Source organism: Brienomyrus brachyistius, chromosome 3 (genome assembly GCF_023856365.1).
Source record: "Brienomyrus brachyistius isolate T26 chromosome 3, BBRACH_0.4, whole genome shotgun sequence".
Classification (NCBI taxonomy): Eukaryota; Metazoa; Chordata; class Actinopteri; order Osteoglossiformes; family Mormyridae; genus Brienomyrus; species Brienomyrus brachyistius.
Window position 1 is genome coordinate 17846975 of NC_064535.1, and position 27259 is coordinate 17874233.

The window sequence follows — 27259 nt, forward strand, 5'->3', positions numbered from 1 at the left end:
GTATTCTATTCGCCAAATTAGTAAGGAATTATTATTTATTAGTAGAAGTAAAAAAAAACTTAATATGTAATCAGAATTCCATTACAATCGCAAAAAAATAAAATATTAAATAAAAAGGAATTATTAGACAAAATATAAATTAAAGCAAACAGTCACCGCGAGTCACAGTCACAGTGAGCCTGGAGCCAATACCAGGGGGGACTGGGTACATGAAATTCAGGATGATAAGTCCAGCAAACATCATCAACGCTGCAGGGTGAAGTCCAGCAGGAGGAGGTCGTGGGCAATGGGGATGCTGTTCTCATCACACTGGAAGTGGCTGTGGATAGTCAGCGATGCGGTGCAGAGGGGATCGGAGAGCAGAGAGCAGAGTGTCTCGGCCACCACCTGGACAAAAGTTCTGTCCGAGACAGAAGCTGTGGAATGAAGGAGATGGTTAGACAGGGACACCGTTCTGCCACCACCCTGAAATCCTGCGTACTAGCTGGATTACTGACGCTAGTTCCCACTAGTGAAATGTCAGGCGGACACAGAGCAAAGAAGAGAATGACCAAGTGGTGCTCACCCACAGCCTTGTTCAGCTTCTCTGGGGGAACATCCTTCAAAATCTTCTGCACGAGTACAGAGGGCACCCGGATGCCGACCTCTCTGTCCCCCTCCCTCACCGTTATGTGGGCAGGCCTGGGTGTAGAGATGGATAGGCACAGACAGGGGATAGGAGAGAGACACGGGAGGGCACAGACAGGGGATAGGAGAGAGACACGGGAGGGCACAGACAGGGGATAGGAGAGAGACACGGGAGGGCACAGACAGGGGATAGGAGAGAGACATGGGAGGGCACAGACAGGGGATAGGAGAGAGACATGGGAGGGCACAGACAGAGGGCAGGAGGGAAACCCGAGATGGGTACAGACAGGGGATAGGAGAGAGACACGGGAGGGCACAGACAGGGGATAGGAGAGAGACACGGGAGGGCACAGACAGGGGATAGGAGAGAGACACGGGAGGGCACAGACAGGGGATAGGAGAGAGATACGGGAGGGCACAGACAGGGGATAGGAGAGAGACATGGGAGGGCACAGACAGAGGGCAGGAGGGAAGCCCGAGATGGGTACAGACAGGGGGCAGGAGACAGACACGGGAGGGCACAGACAGGGGATAGGAGAGAGACACGGGAGGGCACAGACAGGGGATAGGAGAGAGACATGGGAGGGCACAGACAGAGGGCAGGAGGGAAACCCGAGATGGGTACAGATAGGGGATAGGACAGAGAGATGTAGCAGGACATATAGAGTATAGGAGGGTTATGATGCAGTTATTAAAGTAAGCCCTCAGTGATCCCCTTTATCATCAAAGTCAATAGCAAATCACTGGTTTCAGTTTGAGTATTTTTACAGGTAATATCACACATGACACAGCAGGTGGCGCCAGCTAACCTATAGTAGCGGCGAACAGCAGTGTGGGGCAGGCATGGGTAACAGGACCGGTAGATCCCGTTGGCATCGGTGGCCAGCTCCGAGCCACACTGCCCACAGCCGGTGAAGGTCACGTCCCCAGAGAGAGCTAACAAAATCCCCTCCAATGGCGTGTCCCCATTCAGTACTGGTGAGGCATCTTGGAAGGAGCTGCTTTGGAACTGGAAGCCCGTGATGTGACACCTCAGCTCCACGTCACCTGTCAGGCAGAAGGCCAGCTGCCCATCAGGTTCTTGCATGAAACTACAGTCTCTCTACCAGACCCTTTCTCTGGCCACACCTCAGCATCAATTACGTCGGGAGTGGAGGGGAGGTGATTTTACTGCCCTTGTACTTGGTGTCAAGAATGGATCAGGGTTACTGACTCTCGACAGACATGCAGGCTGCTACAAGTGAGTATTTGTAGCATATATGACTGTTTGGTGCCTGTGACAAGCTCATATTTGGTATTAAATTACACAGGAGCCTGCCATAGAAGTGCCCTAATTCCCGACGGCCTACAATGACCCAAGGGGCACATCAGTAGGCTCTTACCTGTGTATTTCTGCGACAGTAGGGTCTGCAGGTCGATCTCAAAGCTGGCCAGGCCCAGATATGGCCGGATCGCACTACAGAACACTGTCGCCTTTGTATCGCCGGGAAAGAGGGGTTTGCAGGCACCCCAGGGTGTGGAGTGCAGGTCCAGATGGCCAGATATGTTGTTCTGTTTCACCAAAAGAACTCGGAAATCCCAGACTGCGTCTGGAAATGTCACAGCGAGTCACAACTGATCACATGACTCAGTATCCTGTATCACATGACTCAGTATCATGTATCACATGACTCAGTATCCTGTATCACATGACTCGGTATCCTGTTTCCCTCTTTTACAGTACATACAATACAAATACAAACATGTAATGCAGATGCAAATATTCCTCAACCCAGCCTATAGAGCAGCACCTAGCAATGAGACGGGACTATAGTATACCCCCTATTTATAATTTCAAGAGTGGTTAGTGAGATGTATTAGGAAAGAATGACAACCACCCAAGATGACCTTCTTAAATCTGTTTCAACAGAGCTGCAGGAAGCCTAGTCCTGCTGCCCCTTAACTATTTCCCAGTGTCACCTTTGTTCCTTTGGATACGGTTCAGCCAGGTCATCGCGACTCCCCATAGCACCAGCTCCCTCTGCTGGCCATCTCCTTGCTCTACAGTCAGCGTAGCCTTCTGCACGGCTCCTGTCCGAGAAAAGCTCGCCGCCTCTGTGCGCCAAGCTGAAGAGACATTGGGTGACACGGCTGCCCTCCCTAATGCCTGTCTAAAGCATGACAGTAGAGGGCATACTACTCAGTATAATGGACGTACCTTTGAACAGAGAGCTACTGACTACTCTCAGCACAGCGTGGACCAGTGTGTCTGGCTTCAGCGACCTGAGGTGGACATAAGGGATGTCCTGAGGGTCCTGGGGGATTCGGGCTGGGAGGGTCATCAGGGGGCGGTACTTCTCCCGCATGTGGGAGCAGAGCTCATCCAGAGTGTACTGACTGACACCACACGGGGCTGAGCAGTGCAGAGACAAAGCGTCACTGGTGCACTTGTGTCAGCCACACAGTGACGCCTAAAGCACAGAGTGAAAACTAACAAGATCAGGAACTTTAAAGGGGCCTAGGTGAGAATAAAAGCAGTGGAATTACAAAGATCTGAGTCTGCGATCTAGATCTACATCCTGTATGTTAGTTGCTATTTTCACATGGGTGAACTTAAAGATCACTTTCTATCTATGAATACATCTATGAAGTAATTCATGAAAATTAAGTGCTTAATAAAAATTCTCTAGTGGTCTGATACAGGCAGTCAATCTAACATTAACACTAATTAATCACTGTCATCCATTTCAATTCTGTTTAAAATAAAGGCAGATTGAATATGTACGTGTAACGTAGAACAATTTCTGACACAAAGGATCACAAAGGAGCTGTAGAAAATCTGTGGAGACTTTACTCCTCACAAGGTGCCCAAAGACCGCACCTGGTGGCTGGTGGTCGCAAGTGACCTGGCCCAGGTTCAGCAGCTTGCTGGAACGTGTGGACTGCAGGACCACCTCCCCCCTCCACTTATCTTCATGGATGGTCACGCCTGCCCGGGACAAACAGCAGTCTGACAGCCTTAGCACTGGTAATAACATCCCTTCACTGGACAGGCAACATGAAACTACTATCAACCCATCAAATTGTCCACAAAGGAGAACCCATCTGAGGCAATACTGAAGCTGTTTTAATTAATGGAATAATATGCAGCAACACATTGATGATGAACTGATTAGGGACTGGTGAAAAGGTGCCAGTTTGTACCTTTAATCAGCAGCAGATCGCCTGGGTACACGGTCAGGGCCCAGAATGCTGCATATCTCCATAACACCACCTTCATCTCCACACCTGATTGGTCAGTGACCACAATGGTTGCCAGGGGAACCGTGGATCCTGCCCAGGCCCCTGACTTCACCTTAACCTCCTTCAGGTGACATGGGTACAGTACAACAACCAGGATGGAGCAAGGCATTCCCCTGGTCACACACCAGGCCAGTAGTGTGGTGGAGTCACACGAGTTCATTTGCAGGCTCCTGTGCGTTGGCCCTGGCTGCTCCTGGATCCTTGCCACACTAGGGGATGCTCTGCTCTTCTTGGAGGCTGGGGACACTGAAGAGCCCTGAACAGAGAAGCTCACTGAGGCAGTGGGCTGCGCATGGCCTGTTGCATCTGTAATCTCCCCCGTTGTTTTTGTGGGGGAACTCTGGGAGCAGAGGATGCCATCTGGTGTGGCCTCCAGTCCCAAGCCACCTTCTTCCTGTCTACCACTCAGAGCACTGAAGAGCTCCTGTGGCCTCTTGTCAGTGCCCGGTCCCCCTATCTCACTCTCGCCACCTGCTGAGCTGTACAGCTCTGGGCTACTCTCTGGGATTGTGGGTGGCCTCTCTGCCACTTCTTCTTTCTGCCCTGTTCCCAGTTTCCCTCTCAGCATAAGCACCTGGCTGATGGTCCAGATACTCAAGTACTCTGTCCCCGCAGACACTGAGCCACTGGGCCTCGCCCCTGTCGGGCCTGGACCATGCTGTGGGAAGCAGCTGTCCAAGTAATCCTGGACTGTGCTGGGGCATGAGCCCTGCCCTTCGTGGTCTGCCCATTTTTTTTGTGAGAGTGCAGTGTCTCTCTTTGAGGTGCTTCTGTCCAGGGGGTAGATGTTCAGTTGTTCTAATCCCTCATTAGTGAGCGTAACAGGGTCCACCCCACCCTGCTCCCCTGGAATGCCTCCAGACTCATGTTTCCTGGGCTGCAGTTTCCCCCCTTCTAAACGGAGGTTCACCGTCTTCCATGGGCCTTGGTCCGGGTTGGGACCAGGCACGTCGTCGAGAGACAGACCCGGGGCGCCCAAGAAAACATGGATAGTCGGCGCAGCTGCCATGTTGTCACCGCGCTGTGAAGATGCTCTCGTGATGGAGTTCCAACTCAGCCACCTAAAACAAAATATTCCAGTTCATTCCCAGCACAATCCACAATATAGCTGTGACATAAGGGAACAGCTGCTGTAGACATCGGCCCTGACAAGCTGCTCCACAGACCTCAGTCATGGACTCAGGAGATCCATCCACACCCAAAAGCACCAGGCAGATTTGCCAAAGTAATGTCTTCCTGTCCAGTAACCATTAGACAAGATAAACAGTATTGATCCAGAAGAAAATTAAAGTGCAGACAAACAAGCACATAGTGAGCATAGAATTGATTTTGTCAACCCCAGACATACCAGCAAGGGCGTTAAACCAGTTAGAAATATTCAGCTCTTTGGTAACCTGGAGCATCATGGAAATTCCACAAATTCCCTGACATTGTGTGCCCCCTGACAAAATGTCACCTTGGGCCCCCCAACCCCACCTCCATTATATAATTATATATTTTTGCGTATTTAAAGGCCCTTGTAAAGTGCTGAGCCCCCTGAATCTGTCAGGGTATCCACATCCCACCAATGCTCCTACCTGCAGTAATGTCCCTGACCTGATGAAGATTCTTTAAACCTTTGCTGTTTAAGGTGAAGTAACTGTGGACGGTTGCTCTTACGTAACTTCATAAAATATGACAAACAGCCATATGCTAAACTGACCAGCAGATGTCACTGTTTCACACAAACCTGAAAGCTTCTTCCGGGAAACTCTGGAGTTGGCTGTATGGTGACGTCATTGGTATGGGGCACCCCTCCACAAGACAGCAGCTGAGCTAACAGTTACAGCATTGAAGGAACGCATTCCTGGTGTGAATTACAGCCACAGTCCAAGCCATTCGTGGTTTCCTTTATGGTAACAATTGTATGTATACATATGTTGAACATTTAAATACTGTGTGTTGTATACCAAAAACAAACAAAGTTTGTGAGCTATTGCTTTCATGTAGCACAACTTGAAATTTTTACTAATACATACTGAGTTTACGTATGCAGCTCAAGGCAAATACAGAGGGATTTGAACCAACACCTGCTTCTCCATCAAGTGACACTTATTGGGACTAGATAAGGTGAGTTTGTGGTTATGTTCTGAAGAAGCTTCACATGTGAGGAAACGCACTGAAGCAGCCCTTATTGGTTAACGTTGAGCCCGTAGGCACAGCACAAATGCTGAAAGCATGTATACACACTATTACGGTTGAGCAACACGCATGTGACCCATCATGCATCACTACAACAGAATCCAGATAACCCGGTCAAGACAGGTCCAGATTCTATGAATTTGGTAAGTCCTTCTGTGGAGTGTTTGGGGAAAAAACACCCACATAGTTTAATAGGTAACTCCCAAAAATATCATTGACCAGGCGGGTGGGTGTTGTCGATCAGCGAGCCAATGAAAGGACGAGGCAGGCACTCTGAAACTAGACCGTGTTTGATTACACAGCTCCAGTTGGGAAACCAGGAGCGAGAGCCAGAGCTAGGGGGGTGGTGCAAGCAGTCGAGGTTAGGGGGCTTGTGGGGATGTACATATAGATAAAGGTCCTAGAAAAAAAGCCTCAGGAAATGTTTGCCATGTGTTTTTCCTATGCAGAAGTGCAGGAAATAATGCAAAAACAAGACATGTGATGGTAATTATGCTTTCTAGAATGCAAAGATCAATGTGGCATAGCTCTGACTCCATGTAATAGCGCAGCTCCAGACATCCTACTATTATGTTTATAGATCCCACTGGGCCCCCCTGCTGTACTGACATGCTGCCTCCCCCAGGGGGCGACAATTAAAAGGATCAGGTTACAGTCGGCATGGGTGGCAGCGCCGCCTTCATCTGGAGTGAGAGTTGGCTGGTGGTACAGACTGCCGCAGGTACAGACTAACAGAGTACCAGTTAATGGACTTTACAGAAGAAATGGCTGGCAGTTGGCTGGGCTGGCAGTTAATTATTAGGGGATTTATCTGATGCAGTGGGACTCTCTATACCCTGATTTGCAGCCATTGAGTTTTACTATCTCATCTGCTGATCTGGGCAGAGTCTGTTTCCAGTCCGCAGGGTATCGGGGTTACATAAAGCTGAGGACTCAGCACATTCACCGAGGAGAGCCCAGGGCAACGGGCAGCCGTGGGGCAGCCAGGGGGCAGCCGCTCACCCGGAGGGGGCTGCTGGTAAATATGGTATCGTGTCACCATGTTTCTCACCTAAACACTAGCAGCGTCAAAGCACAAGGAGTACTTAATGCTGATACTTCGAGTGTTTTTTTTACACCTGGTTGCTATATAACTACTGCCAGGTGAGAATCAGGAAAAATGAGAGAACCAAAAGAAAAAACTTGGGTGGGTAATTTTATCATTTCTGCGGGATCCTTTTAGTGAGACTATTTTATAAAACATAGGTCTGGAAAAACACTGTCGACACAGCTCAGAGTTAAGGGTCCGTAATGGGAAGAGGATCTGGGAGAGCCAAAAATCTGTAAATAGGCCGGATGAGTAAAGCTGGGACTCGAACACTACGCCTCACCATTTACTAATGTCATGGCCTAATCGTTTTTGGATTGTGAAGCACTAAGACAGTTACGCAGCTCAGAAATGATTTGTGTTGCCCAGCCTGGGCTGTCCATACTATCAGGTCCCTAACTATCGTTCGGTGACAAAGGAACAAAGACCCAGAGGCTGTTTGCACATGGCCTGCACACCAATTGCATAACACCCCGTTCCATGTCATAAGTGCCCCTGGTGGCAGAAAGGAACACACTATTGTTGAGTACACACTAATGACGCACTAAACATAGGCTCCGAAAATGAAGTTCATCGATACTTAGTTGACTGGCTCTGGGTCAGGTTGGGACCCCTGCACAGTGGGTCCATACTGTGGGCTCAGGTGACCTGGCTTCCAAACCCAGCCTCCTTCCCCTGTGTTATTCAGAGAGGGACACCTGGCCTAGACATCCATTTTGTTGAGTATAGCCGAGAGGCAAAGTAAACAGGCTCAGAATGTCGTCAAAGACACAGGTCTGAGAGTCATGGCCAGGATGGAGGGATGAGAGAGAGAGGGAATGAGCAGCCTGGGCAGGAGGGGCACAGCAGTGCATATGAACAAACCTGGCAAAACATACACATGTACATCAATTCTTAGGGTCCTGAGAAAACAAAGGGTAAAACCCCAATGCACCTCTCAGCTAAAGGCCCCAGATGACTGAAACCAACTGATGTTATGTGTCTGCGATCATGTAATCCATCCCCACCCCACAAAGCGAAGGCTGCGTGCTACGTGGTGGGAGTGGGAGACCCCACCCCTCTCTCTATCAGGAACACGTGAAGAGCAGCACTTTCACATGAAGCAGGAATGTTCCCAGTGAACCATGGCCGACTCAGATGTTCCAGTTAAACCACTTTAATGTGACCTTGTACCTGTGTTGAGTTACACTGCCATGAAGAGTTATGCTGGCAGTAATCATTACACACTTCCCCACACCTTTTTCAGAATAGTTCTATTTACACTTATTTGTTTAGTCGACACTTTCTTCCAAAATAATGTACAAGTAAAGGTTAATCTGTGTCACTGGAGCAATTAGGGTTAAGGGCCTTGCTCAAGGGCCCAATGCTGATGTAATTATTCTTCTAGCCATGGGATGTGAACCCACAAACTTCTGTACATAGGCACAGATCCCGAACTTATCTATTAACTTGTGATCTGGTTCCCAGGTATGCCGAGCAGATCTGGCACCCAGAAACAGATCTATCCAGAAAGTCGGAGACCTCACTCACAGAGGCTCATACTTCAGCAGAGGGGCAGGTCATATGACCTAAATGGCACTATTGCGCTTGCTTCTGTTACAGCCAATCATATCCCAGTGATGCTTCACTGCATTTTTGCAATCCAGTTACTGCCTGCCCTAACCACTCCTTAAAAGCTGCCATCCACTTCCTGAGTAACCAGCGGCACCCGATTTTCCATTTAGCTTGTTTAATGTTCTCTCACAAACATCCCACGAGTATATTCTATTCTGTAAAAATATTAAAAAATATAGGCCTGATACTGATACGTTGCTCTTTAATTTGTGGTTAAATCCTTTCACTTCTGTTTTCCCACAGGCTAAGTTTCAATTCCCTTGTTTCTCTTGACGACATTCAGCAGCAGAAAGGTTAGTCCTGCATGGAGGCCTAGCAGCAACAGCACACAACGTATGACTGACATGTGACAGACAGACCTTTTCCTCGACAGTTTTGTTTCGATGCCTTCCGACATGTTCGGCAAAAAGTGGAGATCGAAACCTGAATCCTCACGGCCTGGATGAGAGCACCGCGAAAAAAAGGAGTCTGCAGAAGGTGTAGAATGATAATAATAATGATTCGTCACGTGCAAGCGAACGCATGTTTGTCAAGCCTAAAGAGACTCTTAGACGTGTAAGTTAGCCACTGCTTCACAAGGGAGAAATAGCGATAAAAAGATCCTTCTTACAACTGATTGTAATAATTTATAAAGAACACCCGTTCAGGAAGCCACGTACACTTAATCTGCTCCTCTGCATATTTGAATCACACAAAACACCAAGGACTGTTTGGCAGAAACAGGAAGTCTCCTTAGTGTAGAAATATAAAGTTAACAGGATCGTCGGCATAAGATAAAACTAATTTCCGTTACCATGTCTTGCACATACACCGGGTTTATATGAGCAAGGTGTATAAGCAACTTAAACTTTTCCAGTGCGAAATGCAGCGCTCCGCGGAAGCCCTCCCCTTGGCGTGATGGGAGCCCGCAGCATGTCGGCGCCTTAAAGCTGGGAGGGAACCAAATGAAGGCTGTCAGTCGCGGGACGTACTAAGGAGGAGTCGCTCTGCCGGTCCCATTGTTTATTTTTCTCCCTTTCGCCCATCTCACTTTAAGCTTTACCGTTTTGTACCGAGAACCCGGTCTTCCTTACCTTGGCGACGATGTACCGATACTTGGGAGAGCTGCTGACTCGCGGGGTGACTGGTGCCCTGGCCTCGGGGTGCGCCGAGCCGGCCCTGCCAGCCTCTGCCTCCGTCCTGCGGCTCCGGCGCTACAGCGAGGCCGTCAGCGACCGGGAGGATGATCCCAACTTCTTCAAAATGGTCGAGGGCTTCTTCGATCGAGGCGCGGCGATCGTGGAAGACAAGCTGGTGGAAGACCTGAAGAACCGGGAGACGCCGGAGCAGAAGAGGCACCGGGTGCGGGGGATACTGAAGATCATCAAGCCCTGCAACCACGTTTTGAGCGTGTCTTTCCCCATCAAGCGGGACAACGGCGAGTGGGAAGTGATCGAGGGGTACCGGGCCCAGCACAGCCAACACCGAACGCCGTGCAAAGGAGGTACCGCTCGCAGCGGGATGCAGGGCGTGGGAAAAAAATCTTTCGTTGCAATTAAGTAACATTATGAATTTAGCGATAGTATGCAGTGGCCGATCTTGTGCGATGTGGTAGATAAAGATGACCGTTTTAAAAACTATTGTTAAATATGTGCTCGGAGTTCAAGTAAGCATCCCAACTTTCAACTGACCTAGAGTAGCTGCCTGTTTGCGTGACGGCTGGGTGTGTTTATTAGCTGCTGTCTTTTGTATTTACCAATAAATAATGCTTTTATCCATATAAACGATCACAAACTTTAACAAACGATCCCAAACTTTAGTGGAAGTATATGTGTGAGTAACGTCAGTGTGGACGCAACGTTTAGCGATACGCGTTGCTCTGTGCATCTTCTTATGGACCTTTAAGTGTGGTCTGTACTGCGACGTATTGCGGATTTACATGATTTGTTTATTTTACTTGACAGGTTAAGAATACATACATATATATAAAATCTACTGTCGATTTGTTGATTTTCTCAGCACTTTCCTTAAGTTAACTATCCATCTGCTACCCAGACAGCTAGGTGTGCAGCCCCCACCCCTACAAAAAAGTACCTGCATCGCATTGTCATTACAGTAAGCACTGAATGGGTTGCTATAATTGAAACAGACTGGATGGTATGTCAATGTCTCCATACAGCCATTCTCGGAAAGCAGGTCTCAGCTGACTGTGTTCTGCAGGGCAGTCTGGGAGTCTCTGGACCGACACGTCTGTGACCGTTTAGGGTCATGTGGCGTAAATGCGGGAACAGCCATGCCACATTCTCCGTGGAAACAGAAATAAAAATGGGGAGAGGAAGTGGCTACAAGTTAGTAATGTTTTCACTGTACATACAGCATTTTGCATGACTTCCCTGTGTTCAGCTAAGGACTTAGAAAATTACTCAAATGCAGCTTCAGGAATGTGTTTGCATTTCTGGAAGTCACAATTATCCATCAGGCCTATGAGAGCACCTCTTTCTGCAGAGACACCTGGTTCTTAGATTGAGTCCCACTGTATTAAATGGTTCCGGTTTCTCCATTCTGACTGGTTCTATGACTGGAATCCCAGCAGACAGGTGTGTTTGTCCACCCCAGCTGGTGTGTGGCTGTCTGTCTGGATACTTTATTTTCTTTGTGAGGTGGTGAAGGGAGGGTCTTTCAGTCTGAACAGTACCCTGTGGGCAGTCATGCGGTTAGGTATGGAAACATCGAGCAGAAGGTGCTCCAAACTCAGTCCAGGAGCCCGATAAGCTGTTAATTGTAGGTCTGCTGACTTTGAGGCATTTAGCCATTGGCTCAGTTAATCACAGAATACTAGACACACTTCAGTAGACACAGGTTGAGGCAGAACTCTGGCCATCATGCAGTCCCTATTGATCAGGCCTCATGGCCTGCCTCCACTCGCTGCTTCATTGGCTGAGCGTGTTTGCCATGGAGGAGGACTGGTGATTTCTCTTTGTGTACCACGTGCGGTGGTGACCCTGGCCAGTGGCAGATTGTGTCGTGTCTGGTTTTGAGTCATATGTTTGTCCACATTGGCAGTTTGATGTCCTGGCACAGCCCTAGGAGGAAGGATGAGAGGCCTTTTATCACTGCCAGGCTACAGTTTAGCAGCTTCTAAACTGTCGGTATCTGGTGTTTGTTGAAGTGTTCCGTTCTTATGCTATTGAACTGTATCTCCCCCAGCTTCACCCACAGAGCATGGGGAGCTGTTTAAAATGGAAATGGTTTAGTTTTTCAGTGCTTTGTTGGCAGAAATGGCATTGGCTGACCTGCTAATGAGGCTTGCAGTGGGCAGTGTCAGGCGGCTGTAGGGTGTGGCCCCCTTTTTCCTAACATACACTCTTTTTCCGCTTTGAGGGCTCTGGCCTGGCAACCGGATCACAGTGTCTGAGCCACAGCACTGCTGCTTGGTCTCTGACTCGCTTGCTCTGGAATTTCTCCTCCCTCTCCAGCTCCCCTTCCCTGCTTCATTCTCATTCTTGTTTGTTATACGGCTCCTTCCCCAGGGCTGGCATTTTGTTAGTTAGCTCCCTGTGTGTTCATGGGTTTTAATGTTTAAAAATACCTGGCTGAACCATGCCGAATCATCTAACTTTTTAGCATCTGTTGCCTGTTTGCTTCTTTGCTTGTCATGACGACGCTGTCTTGTTTACCAGTGAGAGTTTGTCTCTGCGTGGGCACCATGTAATAATGCCATGTGGTCCTGGATGACTGTGCAGCTTCTTCCTTTAAAATAGGTGCCTGCTGAGAGTCTGAGGGTTGAGCGTGTAGTTCATAACCTCGTGGGGAGGTGGCTACTTGGAGGATGGGGCACTCTGTTGGGTTGGGAGGGGTAGAGTGGGCTGGTCCCGCCTACTTTTTTATGTTTTTCCGTCCCTGAATTCAACTTTATAAAGAAATGAACTAAGCGTCCGTTGCCCTCCGTCCCTGGGTGTGCAGGGTTCTGAGAAGTACATTTTGCCCAATGGCTGTCATGTCCCATTCTGAATTATCATAGTGTCATATTATAGTGCAAATTTTAAATGGTTAAAACCTGATAAAATACCACACAGGAGTCCATTCTACAAGCTCATGGGTCTCTTGTACATTTTAGGTTTTTAATTCCCTCTCATCACTGCTTGCTGTTTGTGTGCCTTTCAGGGATTCGGTACAGCACGGAGGTGTCCGTGGACGAGGTGAAGGCCCTGGCCTCTCTGATGACGTATAAATGTGCCGTCGTCGGTGAGTATTTCCACATCTCCGCGTTTTATCTCTGGGAACAGGATCCAGATGGCTATTATAGTAACTGATACGTAAACATGTCCTCCCATGTTGAATTCTTACTGAAGATTTCTTTTTCCTTCCAGAGGAGTTTGCCTTTGCTGTAAACACGGTGCTTGTCATGTCTCTTTGTGGTTTGCGTCCTTCCTTGCCATTGAGTTTGATGCCTGGCTTGTGTGTTTCCCCTTTCTAGATGTGCCATTTGGAGGAGCCAAAGCTGGAGTGAAAATCAATCCTCGGAATTACTCTGTAAGATGCGTGTGCAGACTGATTTTTAAAAAAAAAAATTTTTTAAATGGAAAACTTTGCATAAAAGCAGATGCATTGTCTGGGCGGTCCACACAGCTGCTGCACACCTATCTGCGTCATGCAGGATTGCCAAGCCGATCGGCCACAAGATTCCATTTGCATTTGTAATCCAGCACCGAACCTTTTCCTTTCTCAAACGGTCATATGCTTTATTTTCCTTCAGGTTTGGTGATGTTAGCAAGGTGACATTGGTGCGCCATTGGGTCGATCCCTAACCTGTTAAGTCTTTATTTGGTGTCTAAAAGATGCCTGCTAAAAAGTGGTGCTCACTTGAAAAAACTGTAGAAATTTACAGTATTTGAGTTTGGGAAGCCCTTTAGTCTTCAGAAACAGTTACTTGTTTTCTTTGCAGTGAAAAAAAAATGCACCTCACACATACACACCATATTTTTCAATAGTGCATGGTCTGAATATTTGGCCTGCCGTCTTTTATGACTTTCCCTTGCAGTACATTACATTTTCTTCAGCTCGTCTCCCAGAATGCTTCAGCACCTCCTGTCTCAGGCAGGAAGTTGCTTCTCCGCTTCCTGTGCACTTCCTAGCACTCGGATTCATTTGGATTCATTGCACTGAGTCCATTCCTTGGCACCGTTGTTGTTTTTTGGGGGTTAGAGACAAAGTCAGAGGCATCAGATGGCAGACTCCCAGGAGAGAAGGGCCTGCAAGTGGCTGGGGGTGGAAACAGCTTTGTTGTTAAAATTGCATGTATTTCTGAAACACACTTTCCTCAAGGGATTCCCTGTGAGGTGAATTTAATGGGAATCTGAGTAAAATATATGGCCAAAACTATGTGGACACCATTATTAGAGGACTTGCCTAATTATACCAAACCTTTTGCTGATACAGGTGTATGATTAATCTGTCATGCAGTATCCTAGGTTAGTGACTTCCCACCTAGTACCTAGTACTCATAGGATGCAATCCTTCCAACAGTTTACCATATTTTGCTAGAGCTACCTTGGACAACTACAAGTGAAATGACTGTGAAGGTCAAAATTTTTAAAGGAAGTTATTAGAATATTAAGTGGTTGGCCGCACAGACTCGCAGAAAGAGACCCAAACCCCAAACATCAATACTCAACCTGAATGGCAGCAAATCCCTGAATGGCAGTGTTCCAACATCTAATGGAAAGCCATCACAGAAAGGTAGAGGCTATTATAGCAACAATGGGCCAACCAAATTCACACTAAAACCCTTGGTTTCAGAGTGACATGTTGCATAAGCTGGTGTGTACACACTATTGACCATAATGTATGTTTTCTTGCAGTGTTCTTTTCTGTGCAATTAATCACCTCAGTTTTCCCATGATCCCATTGAGGTGGACCAGATGTTTTTTCCACACACTACATTTACTTAATTGTGGTTTAACACGTTTTGTTTTCTTGCATTTTTTTTCTTCAGGACAGTGAACTGGAGAAGATCACAAGAAGATTCACCATTGAGCTGGCAAAGAAGGGCTTTATTGGTCAGTCTGCTTGCGTGCATGTCTGTGCGAGGGCTTAGGCCCTGCTCATGCCTGCTAGCTTAGCCAAAGCTACCGCCTTCAAGTATCATAGGCTAAAAAAAAATCCCAGAACCACAAGGAGAAACAGGACTTTTTATGGATGTGTTTCCAAGAGGAGGAGCTTTATATCCAAATTCTAGTGGAAAGTTTCTCCCTCCTTCAAGTGGCTTCTGGCTGAGATGCTGCCTGCTGCTGTATGTTCTCCCTGCATGTCTTGGCTTTTTACTGGAGCTGTTGCATGTTCTGATGAGGACCTGTATATCATACACTTCTGAAGGGGGTGGTTACAGGGGTAGGTTTTCCTCTGTCTTTTCTGAGGAACATGACTGATGCCAGCCAGCACTATAAATACTCTTTCTTGCTCAAGAGGGTTCACTCGGTATCTCTCCACACCTCCTGCTACAAAACGCTGACACTTTTCTCCTGCCTGACCTGTGCCTGCCTGACCTCTGCTGTTGGTCTTTGGGATGGCTGGACATTTTGGTCCCCTAAATTGCCATGGTCATGTGACATAAGTCCCCTACCAAGGAGTTGGCTACTGGTTATTCCTGGTGCAGCCTGAGCTATTTCGCTGTTGCAGACTCGGGGGGGGTTGACATTTGCCAGGCGCCTTTTCTTCTGGCTGATGCTTCATGGAGATATGGAAGATTGCTGACTGCCATGTTTGCTGACTGCCATGTTTGCTGACTGCCAAGTCCGTGTGTTGCGCTGGAATGGCTCCCTGGTTCTGGCCGTCATGCCTTCCTGTGACCCCCCCCCACCCTTTTCCTTTTCAGGGCCTGGTATTGATGTCCCTGCCCCCGACATGAGTACGGGAGAGAGGGAGATGTCCTGGATTGCTGATACTTACGCCAACACGATGGGCCACCATGTAAGATCAAGCCGTCTAGACCGCTGTCTCAAATAGAGCATCACCAGTATGTTTTATTTTTCCGTTCTCTGCAGAATTTTGGCTTTTTAGTTAGTGGACTTTTTACTCATTTGCAGGTTGTCCTCAGTACAGATGTATTCGTTTTAAAATGGTTGTCTTATGGTAAATCCTTCTGACAGGTAATAAATCTCCTAACGTGTAAACATCTAACAAAACCTAGATATGACTAGTTTGATAAGTCTTCTGTCCTTTTGTTGATTAGGTGAAATAATGTTTACTGGCCGATTTAACCAAACGGTCCAGTGGTTGAGCTAATATTTACTTTAATTTATATAGGCCTTCAGTTCTGAGTGACCATCCTTTTTCTAATCAGTCAGTGTGGTGTGAGTAGTCACTCAACCGCAGTGTGCTGTCAGGGTTTCCATTGTCAGCATTATTCCTCTAAGTGACCTTCCTCTTTTAACAGCAGCTCCTTCGCTCGTTTCGGTTACAGCTGTCGTAATTTCTTTATCTGTTTTTGCTTGTATTTGTCATCAAAATGTTTTTTCTAGTTTAAACTGCCACACGCAGATTTTGCTCAGTGGATGCGGGCATTCTGGAAGATTACATCGAGACAGACGTGTCAAATGGCGTCACAGACAAGAGCAATCGCACTACATTTGTATTAGTCTAATTGCCCTTAAAGAGTGAAGCTAAGACTATGGGATGAGACAGAATCATTCATTGTGTCCATAGGACTTTAATTGAAAGCCTTTTTGGATGTAAGAGGTTTCATGCACTGCAACCCAATGGTACTTCTTAATGGACCTGCCTGCTCCTCTTACACCAGTGGTCACCACGGTGCCTTTGGCCGCCGCTGTTGTTAATTGATGTCGTTTCTGCAGAGCTCTGCTGCTTTCATTGTGTTTCCATTGTGTAACCAGTTCTTTCCAAATGTGCCTCAGCAATCAGCCTTCTCTCAGTGGCACAGTATCCTAGAATCAGCCTTCTGTCAATGGCACAGTATCCTAGAATCAGCCTTCTCTCAGTGGCACAGTATCCTAGAATCAGCCTTCTCTCAGTGGCACAGTATCCTAGAATCAGCCTTCTGTCAATGGCACAGTATCCTAGAATCAGCCTTCTGTCAATGGCACAGTATCCTAGAATCAGCCTTCTCTCAGTGGCACAGTATCCTAGAATCAGCCTTCTCTCAGTGGCACAGTATCCTAGAACCTTGGCCCACTGATTTTTCTTTCTTTACCATGCATCATGTATATGCATGATGTAGTTTTAGCATGTCCTTTCTTGTACATATATTTCTTATTTTAATGTAAATGTTATTTACAGCAGAGCAATATGAATTAATTTGCTGGGTGTTTCTCTGTGACTCAGCATTCTACCCATAGCAGATGATGGGTGGGAGTTGCCACTTTTCCCCCATTGTTTTCCGTAGCCAGTTTGTCCTGCAGCATGGTGTGTGTTGCAAGTGACTGCAGGAGGAATGTTTTGTCATTTCTCCCTGTAGGACATCAATGCCCATGCCTGTGTAACCGGCAAGCCCATCAGCCAGGGCGGTATACACGGCAGGATCTCCGCTACCGGCCGTGGTGTCTTTCACGGCATCGAGAACTTCATCAACGAGGCAGCCTACATGAGCCAGCTGGGCCTGACACCCGGTTTTGCTGACAAGACCTTCATCATCCAGGTGGGGGGGAGGGGCTGGGCTGGGCTGCACCCAGACAAACATAATTTTGCCCTTTTGGGACTGACGCTGCTTGACTCGATGTCATAAACTTGTGTTAAATATACTTAACAAAGTGGAACCTATAGATTATCTACATTTCCAGAGTAGATTCACACAGAAATCTGAATCCCTGAAAGATCTGGAGTGATTGTTAATAGGTGTTTGCCCTAATCCAAACCTAAGGTGCAGCTTGCTCCCTTGTCATTTTCTGCAGCAGTTCTGCGGCCTGTTTCCCCACATTGGTAGTAGTTTAGTGACACGGGCTCAGATCATGCGTCGTCTTTATTCTGTAATGGGTTGATGGGAAGACAGACGTCTTGTGACCTGGGTCGTTCTGTGGATTGCGGCGGGTCGGTAAAGCGTGCCGGTGCCGGGGCGTGGTGTTCTGGTGTGACACTTTTCATTTCCTGCAGGGCTTTGGCAACGTGGGCCTGCACTCTATGCGGTACCTGCACCGCTTCGGGGCCAAGTGTGTGGGCATCGGGGAGATAGATGGAAACATCTGGAACCCCAATGGCATTGACCCAAAGGAGCTGGAGGACTACAAACTGGTGTGTGTGTGTGTGTGTGTGTGTGTGTGTGTGTGTGTGTGTGTGTGTGTGTGTGTGTGTGTGTGCGCGCGTGGATCAGATATACAGTTGGTCCACACAATGTGATTAAAACCTGCTATTTTGATATTGTGGGGACTGTTTTTTTCAGTCCCCACAAGGGGAAATTTTACGTTTTATAAAAATCTGTAACTTTTGTATTTTGTTTGGTTACTTATGGTTAAGGTTAGAGGTTAAGGTAATCATTAATGGGATTACTGTTTTGCCCATAGAAATGAATAGATGTTCCCCACAAAAATATGAGTGCAGGTGTGTTAGTGTGTGTGTGTGTGTGTCAGAGAGAGAGAGAGACAGAAATGGGAAATTTGTAAGACTGGTGGTAATGTGGGACCCAGGACACAGCTTTGGGGAAGAAACAGACTACCAGACACCTTTGAGTGGAATCCTTAATATGGAGTTAACAGTAGAAAATTGTTGTGCAAATTTTAATAGTGGTGTGAACACACCACCTGGTGGATATTTTCTGCTATGGCAGCCTTTGTCCTATCATTTGGAATAGCATTAGAATTGTTCATGCCTGTGTCATGTTAACATTGTATGTCACCCACAACTTGCGTGTAAATTGCAGCAGTATTTAATGTCTATAAAGAGGTTGTGCTTTTAATGTTTTTAAGTAGCCATGTACATGCTTTTGACTGGCATGTGTCTATCAGCAACATGGCACCATAGTGGGTTTCCCCAACGCCAAGCCCTATGAGGGCAACATCCTGGAGGCTGACTGCCACATCTTGATTCCCGCGGCCAGCGAGAAGCAGCTGACCAAGAAGAATGCCCCCAACATCAAGGCCAAGGTCAGAGCTTCCTCCCGGCGTAGTGCCACTTGGGAGTTTCAGCGTGATTTATGGTGTTTGGTCGTCTTGGGCTGCGTTCTCACAGGGGCGTGTTCTCAGATCAGTGGGGAATGAATGCTGTATTTGGATACAGCAAAAATAAGGTCCCAGTGGACAGAACCTGACCTTCTTGGATGTTGCTTGCAGATAATTGCTGAGGGAGCCAACGGCCCCACTACCCCCGCGGCTGACAAGATCTTCCTGGAGAGAAACATTATGGTCATCCCGGTAAGCCTTGGCAAGACCGCAACTTGACGGCTCTGATTCCGGGGGGGTCTGGGAGGAAGCAGACTGCCCGGGGTTTGATGGGAGGGGTTGAGGAGTCACAAGGCAGCCAAGACAGGAGGTCACCAGTGTGTGGAAGTGTGGCTTTGATACACTCTTCCTTTCATTGAATGTTCACCTTGCAAAGATTGTATTGCATAGTGACCAAATTATAATGATGAGTATAACTATCATTAAGAAGCCAGGATATTCAGTCATTGATTGTGTACATGTGTTATTGAGTACTGCGTGCTCGTATTTAACTAGTTCACATGTTTCTGGAAGGGGCAGCATGGTGGTGCAGTGGTTGGCACTGTTGCCTCACACCTCTGAGACCCCTTGTTCAAGTCTCCCCCTGGGTCACATGTGTGCGGAGTTTGCATGTTCTCATGTTGTCGTGGGGAGAGCTCATCATAGCACAGGAACTGCTCTACTGAAGGTAGTAAATGACCTTCTCCTGTCTGCTGACCAAGGCTGTGCCTTGCTCTTTCCTTTCCTCCGGGTACTCCGGTTTCCCCCCCCAGTCCAAAAACATGCTGAGGCTAATTGGAGTTACTAAATTGCCCATAGGTGTGCATGTGTGAGTGAATGGTGTGTGAGTGTGCCCTGCGATTGGCTGGCCCCCCCATCCTGGGTTGTTCCCTGCCTCGTGCCCATTGCTTCTGGGATAGGTTCCGGACCCACCGTGACCCAGTAGGATAAGCGGTTTGGAAAATGGATGGATGGATGTTTCTGGAAGTGTACTAAGCATGATTACCCCCCCCCCCCCCCGTAGGACATGTACCTGAATGCGGGTGGTGTGACTGTCTCCTACTTTGAGTGGCTGAAGAACCTGAACCATGTGAGCTACGGCCGACTGACCTTCAAATATGAGAGGGACTCCAACTACCATCTGCTGAGTAAGTCTTTCCCATGGTCACTAGAGAAGCAAAAAATATCCTGCAGTTACCGAGCAAAACCACCAGGTGGAGCACTCGCCTCTTCTTTTCCTAGTTTCTCACATGGTATTGAGCTTGACAGGACACAACGGAATAGTGCATTTCGACATCTAGCCTGCTGTATTTTCACACAGTCTGAGTGTCTTTCTGCAGAGCTCCCCACTTCCCCATGACTCAGGAGTGTTACAAGTTAATCACTCTGCCCAGTCTAGGTCTGTGGAATGAAACGAGCTGAATGTGTGTGTCAGTACTGGAATGGGCTGCATCAGTGACTGGACGGTTAATGATGTAGCAGAATGTGGATTCTATGTGAAAGACCCTCATCTCTTTGCTAAGCTATTGATATATGTAATGAATATACACTTTATGGCCAAAAGTATTTGATTAATTAATTAATTAGAGGAATTGTATAATTAAGCATGTATAACGTGAGACGTGTATAATTAAGCACGTTTTCACATAATCGCATGCAACAAACGTTAGTAGTAGAATTGGTGGTTGTACAGAAGAGTCTAGTAAAGCCGTTTTTACACTTGAACTCTGAACGTTGTCCAGAGAATCAGGTCTGGACATTGTCCATGTCAGACGCATTCACTCCTACTAGAAATACTTGGTTTAGACGAGGGGTGGCACTTGGGTACAGGAATCGGGGCACAATGCAAAAAATACTTTGCAAAAAAACTACTTCCCAGAAGTTCCTGAATCTCATTCTCTCTCTAGTTATCCTTGTTTGCTGGGGTTTTCTTTATGTTAATAACCGTTTTTCACCCCTGGTTGTTTGTATTCTTCCATTTTCACATCAGTTGCAGATTGAAACATTGTCAACACGCCCACTCATTTGTGGTGAATTCTCTGGAATTCATCCTATTTCTTTCACACATGAGTATCAAACGGAAATGACCCAGGCTTTGTACTAGGGAGCTAGCAGGGTAAGGTCCATTTAATGTCTGGTATGACTCATTTGGACATTTGCATTCACATATACAGCCCTTCCGGATAATATCTAGAGCAGTTCAGGGTGGCACTGTGCATCTGAAAGTGGCTTAGCTTTTCGCTTGGAACCATGATAGGATGCCAGTTTGCCACATTTCTATCCTGCTAGAGCTGCTCTGGTCACCTATAAGTGGTTATGAAGCTCAAAATGTAAAAAGTGAATCCCACCAGAAACGTTCCAGCATCTACTTGCAAGCCTTCCCAGAAGAACAGAGCTGTAGTAGCAACTACAGGGAGACCAACTTCATATGAATAGCCTTGGTTTCAGGATTGAAATGTTGGCCAAGTTGGTGTCCACATACCCTTTGGCTTTATTTTGTATGTGTGTGTGTGAGAGAGAGAGAAACACATCACAATAACTGATCAATTTGATGACATTTGTGAAAGATCGATACAAATTTCTGACTCTGTTCTGTGGTATGTTGGCGGCAGAAGTGTCATTTGCAGGATGATTCTGCTGTTGTTCCTTCATTGTGCTGTTCCCAGCCAGCGCAGTCGGTGTTCATTTGCATTTTCTGTTCAGAATGGCCTCAGGATTTTTTTGTGGAGAAGTACAGTGATAATTGAAAAAAGATAATTGAAAAGCCTTCTGAAATCTATGTGCCATGCTTTTAAATTTTTATCTGGCACGCCTTTCAATTCTTAGGCGCTTTCTGGTGGTAATACAGGCAACTGTACCCAATTCTTGCACAACTGTTGTTATCACATGATCAGTGGAAGTGGTTTGACTGGCCTGGACTGGTCTCCATGTTCACTTGTTGCTTGGTTACACTCCATTGCTTATGCTGAAGTTCCAGAACTCTGAGAATTTCCTTGTTGGTCACTGTCTATGTACACTAAAGTGGATCAGTACTGAGATGTGGTGTTTGGATACTCTAATTTTATTTGTACGAATCTCAATATTTTTTTTCTCTTTTTGTTTCATTGTTAACCAGGTCTTTGTCACTACTGTCATTAGTCTGCCATTTTATGTCTTTGTTAAATTGAGCGGTGTTACCATAGCTGCATGTATTATTTATGTTGCTGTCTGTTAGAATTTCCATCCATCCGAGCCATTATTCTATTTATCCACCTAAAGTTTGTCATGATTTTGATTACTATTGGCAAATATGACTGTGTTTCTTCCTAACCTTCCTGTGCCCCTCCCTAGTGTCTGTCCAGGAGAGCCTGGAGAGGAAGTTTGGCAAACATGGTGGAGCCATTCCTGTTGTCCCCACAGCGGAGTTCCAGGCCAGGATCGCCGTGAGTAACAGCCGCTGCACCCAAACAAACACACAGCCGGCCGAGCTGACGTTAGCCATACGCAATGCCTGCCATCTCAGAAAGAGAGGGAAGGTGACACCTCCTGTCCATGTTGCATAATTTCTGTGCCAAATGTACTGAACTTGCATGGAAAGTTTGATGGGGTCAAAAACTTTTTTTGTTTTTTCTCTAACCAACCGTATAAGCCTTCTAGTATCACCAAGCCCTCAGTGAAAACATGAGCCTCTGCTGTAGCTCATCCAAAAGCTTAAAACCTCAGGAAAGCGGACACCCTGGGCGATGACATCAGCAATGGCCTGCAGGTCATTACGATGCTCTGAGAATATTTGGGAATTACTTATTTTTGAAAGTGATGATGCGGTTTCAGATGAGTCGCTGAACGATACGAGGGAAGAAGGGGAGTCCTTATTGTGTGTCTCTGAATATTCATGGGAAGTGTTATAAAGGGTAGAGAGGAACAAAATAGTCGCCCTTCCAGATTTGCAACTTTGACATTTGCGGTTTTGGTTATTCATGAGTTGGCCGTGAGTAATTAAACGGGAATAGTTTCGGATCTTGCTGAAAGATCAGAAATGCGCAGAAGATGCGTTAACCTTAAACAATACTGAAAGTGATTCAGATCACATAAACATCATATGATAAATATGGGTACGTCGTGCATCTTTGTCCCGGCAGCCAGCCTTGCTCGTGTTGGCTGTCTTTGCGACCATGGAGTTTTATGTTTCTTGCAGTAACTTTTAAACTTCTTCAGTGCTGTTAATTTAGCATTTTTAATAATGGGTCCTGGAGTATCCAGCAATAACTCTGCACATATACAGGCACATAATTTAGATGGCCTGTGTAATGTATAAAAACACCTCAATTGGAAATAAGTTTACATGCATAGTGCACAGTGCTGTCTGTTGAATTGGTAATGGACTTTTTATGTTATTGATTAAGCTGGTAGATTCTTAGGAGTTGAGGTAAATGGGTGCCCAAGTGTTATTTTTCCAATTTTCACATTCGCAGAGATCTTCTAGCCCTAACCCTTATGAATGTGAAGGGGAGACTGTATATTTGGAATGACAGTGATACCTCTGGTGCAGTACCAGACTTTGATCTGATGAATTTTCCTCAGGAATTCTCTTAGTCGGACAAGGAAAGGATAATGGAGCTGACATTTCTACACGGCCACATTCTGAATCGTCTCGATTTTCCTTTTGTTCTGTCTTCTAGTGAACAGCTTCCTCCTTTGGGTCCATGCATGTTCAGAGAGTATCTGTCTCTTTCAGTGTGAAATGTAATAATATTAACTGTGCTCCCGCAGGGTGCCTCTGAGAAGGACATCGTCCACTCCGGCTTGGCCTACACCATGGAGAGATCTGCGCGGGTATGTGCTTGTAGACATATGGTTATTAAACTGGCAGTGATTATATAGAAGATGTCCACCATGAACTGGTGAACTGCAGCACTGGTATGATGGTGTGGTTGGAAAGCTGAGAATGTCTTGGGGTACTGGCCTGCTACGCCCCCTAAAGGACTGTGTCCAGGCAGTCACGTTCAAGCACTGTGTGAAAGCGCTTTTGTTCCGGCTGCCTACCTGGGGGCAGTTTCCAGCCCTAATGGCTCCCATAGCACATCAGTGCTGGTTTTAGTAGTTTTCATCTGGTTTCCCATTTTGTCCAGACTGAAATGGTTCCTCCATAACTGCTTCTAAAACTCACTGCATGCAAACATGTATGTTTATGAGTTTAAGATCACTGCAGCCCATGAAGCTTTATTTATGTATTTATTTATTTAAAATGCTGTCCCAAAGTAATTGCTGACTTAATTTATAGCTAGAAGAATAACTTGTTTATCTGTCTAACCCCCACCCAGCCCCCAGGGCCCAAAGAGAGCAGATGGCTCTTTGCAAATGCCTCACTGTAAAATTGTATTGTGTGTCACGGTAATCCGAGAAGGACACGCACGTCTTGTCACACATGAGCCAGCTGTGACATTATTCACGTTAAAATGCATTGACGTTGCCCCCACCCCCCCCAAACACACTTTTACTATCTAATTTGAACCTTTTGAAGTTTTCTGCTCCTGTCTCCATTCTGTTGAATGTGTGTGTGTGTGTGTGTGTATATAGCCGTATTTTTCTGCAAACTGAAACCTGGTTCTTCTCTGTTTATCATTAATGAAGGGCTTCTTCCTTGCATTATGGGACCTCAGTCCTGCTTCTAAGAGTCTGATACAAACTGTCCTAGCAGTGCACTTCACACCTGCACTTAATGTTTCCCATTTTTTTTGAAGTTCACCTGATGTCATGCTTTGATTCACGAGAAACTTTCGGATAAGTTAACAGTCATCTCTGGCATTCGAATATAACTTCCGCCTTGTACCTGACTGGTTTCTGGTCGTTTCCAGTGTCTCCTGTGTCATCTTATTTTTGTGTACTGCTGTCTTAGAAATTTTGATCCTGCTGCTCAGCGTAGCTGTCCGCCAGCAGAACCACAATTAAACCATGATTTAAATATGTGGATTTGTTTAAAAAAAATAGTGGTCTCAGTTTTTTCCACGGCTGTATATGTATATATGTATCTATATAATATTGGCAAAAGATACACATATAATGCATTTCAGCATGAAACTGCTACATAAACGGTAAAATTCCAGAAATATAAAATTACCATCTTCTCCCCTCAGCAAATCATGCGAACAGCAAACAAGTACAACCTCGGCCTGGACCTGAGGACAGCTGCCTACGTCAATGCCATAGAGAAGGTCTTCAAGGTGTACAACGAGGCTGGCCTGACCTTCACATAGACGCCCCCCTCCGGGCGCTATGTCCGTCCAGCTGTCTATGCATACTCGAGGCTCCTCCTTCACAGCACCACCTGTACTCACCGTTTACATATTGTTCACCCTATAATCCATGTTTATTATTCGTCATTTAACCAATCTGACCGATCTTAAGTCCCGTAATGTCCCCCCCCCCCCCCAAACTGTCAGTACTGTAAGCCTCATGTATCTGTGAGATGTTCTTGTACTTTTTGTGTGTGTGTGTGTTTTTTTTTGTTGTCAGTTTCATATAACGGGTTAAAGTGCCGGAATTTGGCTCACTGTTACTGGGACTCTCAAGCTACCCGTTGCTGTCATGCATAACGCCTTACCGTTGCTGTTGCCTGTTCATCTTGCAACGTTGCTCGCTGGACCATAGAGGGACTCCAGGTGAGGTCAGTCAGAAGGCAGCACAGAGTGCCATGTGTCCCTTTCTATGGTCACGGTTGTTTGAAAAAGTTTTTTTCAGTTTTTCCTAAGTGCAGAATTAAATTTCTGGTCAGGGATTTCCTCTCGAGCACTTGTGCGTGAACAGGAGAGCTTAAACGTTCTTCAGTGTTCTGTTTGTTGACAACAGAAGTGTTCTGTGCATTTCCGTTGCTGTAGGAGAATGAAGAACCAAAGTTAGATTTTAATTACGTTTATAGAAAATATTCAGAATTTCCTTGGGCAAGTTTTAAGTTTATCCCCACTAAAATGTTGACTTGGTTCCTGATAAAGGAATCAACAGTACCCGATCTTTGAGGTGGGGGGGAATGTTCCTGGGAACAATATTTGTTTTTTTTTTTTCTTGCCTATATTGGAACGCTGCTTTAAGACTATTGGTAAACATTTGTAATTGCTTTTTGTTCAAAACATAAACTGACCGATGCAAAACCGGCCCTTTTTGTCCTCTTTCATCCCGGTGTTTGCATGGCTGCATCAGGATTTACGATACAGCAGCATGTAGCCTATACTGTAGGTAGCATTAACCAAAGGCAGATGATGCAGTGTGTCTCAAAGAATTCAATGGTCTGATGCATCGATAGTATGTCTGCACTCGTATGCAGTCTGGAAGGAGGAAACAAAAGTTGCTCTTCGATCTTACTTCATTCAGGACTCGTCACAGCCTGCACTGCCAAACCCACGACCCAAACACTAACTTCTATAACCTGCTTGCTGGACTTGCTGTTCCTCCGTAGTGAATCATTTCAGCCTTAAAGATCACATCAGCAGTGCCTTTCCAGTCTAAAGCCTGTACATGCAGCGCTATGCCTCATGTTCCCCAAATTGATGATAAATGCAGTCCATAATATGTGTAACTTCATGGGTGTATGTGCCATGAATTAATAAATGCTAATTACTTTAAAAAAAACTATGTCCTGTACATCTGTGCCTTTGTTCAGTAAACGGTTCTGTACATTGATGCCTTTACTTGGTAAATAGTTGTTTATTGTGAGGAATGCTAGTGTATCGGGGTGGTGTGTGGCGCAGCGGGCCTGCTAAATAAAAATGTCAAATCCTTGGGTATTATTCCATCTGAACAAAGTTCTGGCTCCTGTAGAGGGATCGTTGACAAAAATAGTGAACCTTCTGCAACATTGTGGTGCTCATTGCTGCAGTGTCTCAGACTCTTCACTTTGTGCGAGTGGTGTTTGTAAAGCCCACCTCCCTGAAATATATCAAATAAGATGGAAACTGAAATGAAACAAATTAAAATAACAAAAAATTTATTATATTTTTTATTAAAATATAAAAATAATAAAAGGGAAAATAACCTCCTTAATGTCACCAGTTTTATGTTGAACCGAATAGGCATCACCACACAAATGACATCCAATTTATTTTGTAAGGAACCAATAATCTTGTCCTGTTTCTCTCATGTAATTGTGACCGATGTTTTGGCTCTCACTCTTGCTCTGTGTTGTGTGCAGGTTGACGTGACACCATGAACAGCCCTCGGTTTCTCTGTTTTTATTTCTGAATTCAAAGAAGAGTACAGACAGCTCAGACTGGGAGCGAGCCAGATGCATAGAGCTCCTCTGCTGCGGGAGAGTTGCAAAAGAGGCGGAGCAGAGCGACACGAAAAGTTAAAGGTTCCCAGCATGGGAACTGCA

General features: G+C 46.2%; 2 protein-coding genes across 4 annotated transcripts; one reads left to right on the top strand and one right to left on the bottom strand.

Moving 5' to 3' along the window:
- Positions 1-17: 17 nt before the first annotated feature.
- On the bottom strand, positions 18-9240 carry shld2 (shieldin complex subunit 2). 3 transcript variants are annotated; one of them, XM_049009371.1, is made up of 9 exons: positions 9151-9240; positions 3811-4970; positions 3488-3595; positions 2825-3019; positions 2587-2733; positions 2010-2216; positions 1437-1674; positions 566-681; positions 18-416 (listed from the first exon to the last, which is right to left on the bottom strand). In XM_049009371.1, the coding sequence occupies exons 1-9, from the start codon at positions 9186-9188 to the stop codon at positions 244-246; spliced, it is 2382 nt and encodes a 793-aa protein (XP_048865328.1). In that variant the 5' UTR covers positions 9189-9240; the 3' UTR covers positions 18-243. The 3 variants fall into 3 exon arrangements, with proteins under 3 accessions (XP_048865328.1, XP_048865327.1, XP_048865329.1); XM_049009370.1 differs by lacking the exon at positions 9151-9240 and adding an exon at positions 5639-7097; XM_049009372.1 differs by lacking the exon at positions 9151-9240 and adding an exon at positions 5487-5558.
- A 45-nt stretch (positions 9241-9285) lies between these two features.
- glud1a (glutamate dehydrogenase 1a) lies at positions 9286-26675 on the top strand. The gene is made up of 13 exons (XM_049009373.1): positions 9286-10274; positions 12935-13015; positions 13248-13303; positions 14766-14829; positions 15645-15739; positions 17244-17423; positions 17876-18013; positions 18724-18861; positions 19048-19128; positions 19940-20063; positions 22246-22337; positions 23665-23727; positions 25029-26675. The coding sequence occupies exons 1-13, from the start codon at positions 9875-9877 to the stop codon at positions 25146-25148; spliced, it is 1632 nt and encodes a 543-aa protein (XP_048865330.1). The 5' UTR covers positions 9286-9874; the 3' UTR covers positions 25149-26675.
- The last annotated feature ends 584 nt before the right edge of the window (positions 26676-27259 follow it).

Coding starts and splice junctions, on each gene's coding strand:
- shld2 (XM_049009370.1), bottom strand. CDS start 5,688: ATGACGTCACCATACAGCCAACTCCAGAGTTTCCCGGAAGAAGCTTTC. Junction 3,596..3,810: donor CGATCTGCTGCTGATTAAAG/GTACAAACTGGC, acceptor TGTCCCGGGCAG/GCGTGACCATCCATGAAGAT. Junction 3,020..3,487: donor TTGCGACCACCAGCCACCAG/GTGCGGTCTTTG, acceptor TGCACTGCTCAG/CCCCGTGTGGTGTCAGTCAG.
- glud1a (XM_049009373.1), top strand. CDS start 9,875: ATGTACCGATACTTGGGAGAGCTGCTGACTCGCGGGGTGACTGGTGCC. Junction 10,275..12,934: donor CCGAACGCCGTGCAAAGGAG/GTACCGCTCGCA, acceptor TGTGCCTTTCAG/GGATTCGGTACAGCACGGAG. Junction 13,304..14,765: donor TCAATCCTCGGAATTACTCT/GTAAGATGCGTG, acceptor TTTTTTCTTCAG/GACAGTGAACTGGAGAAGAT.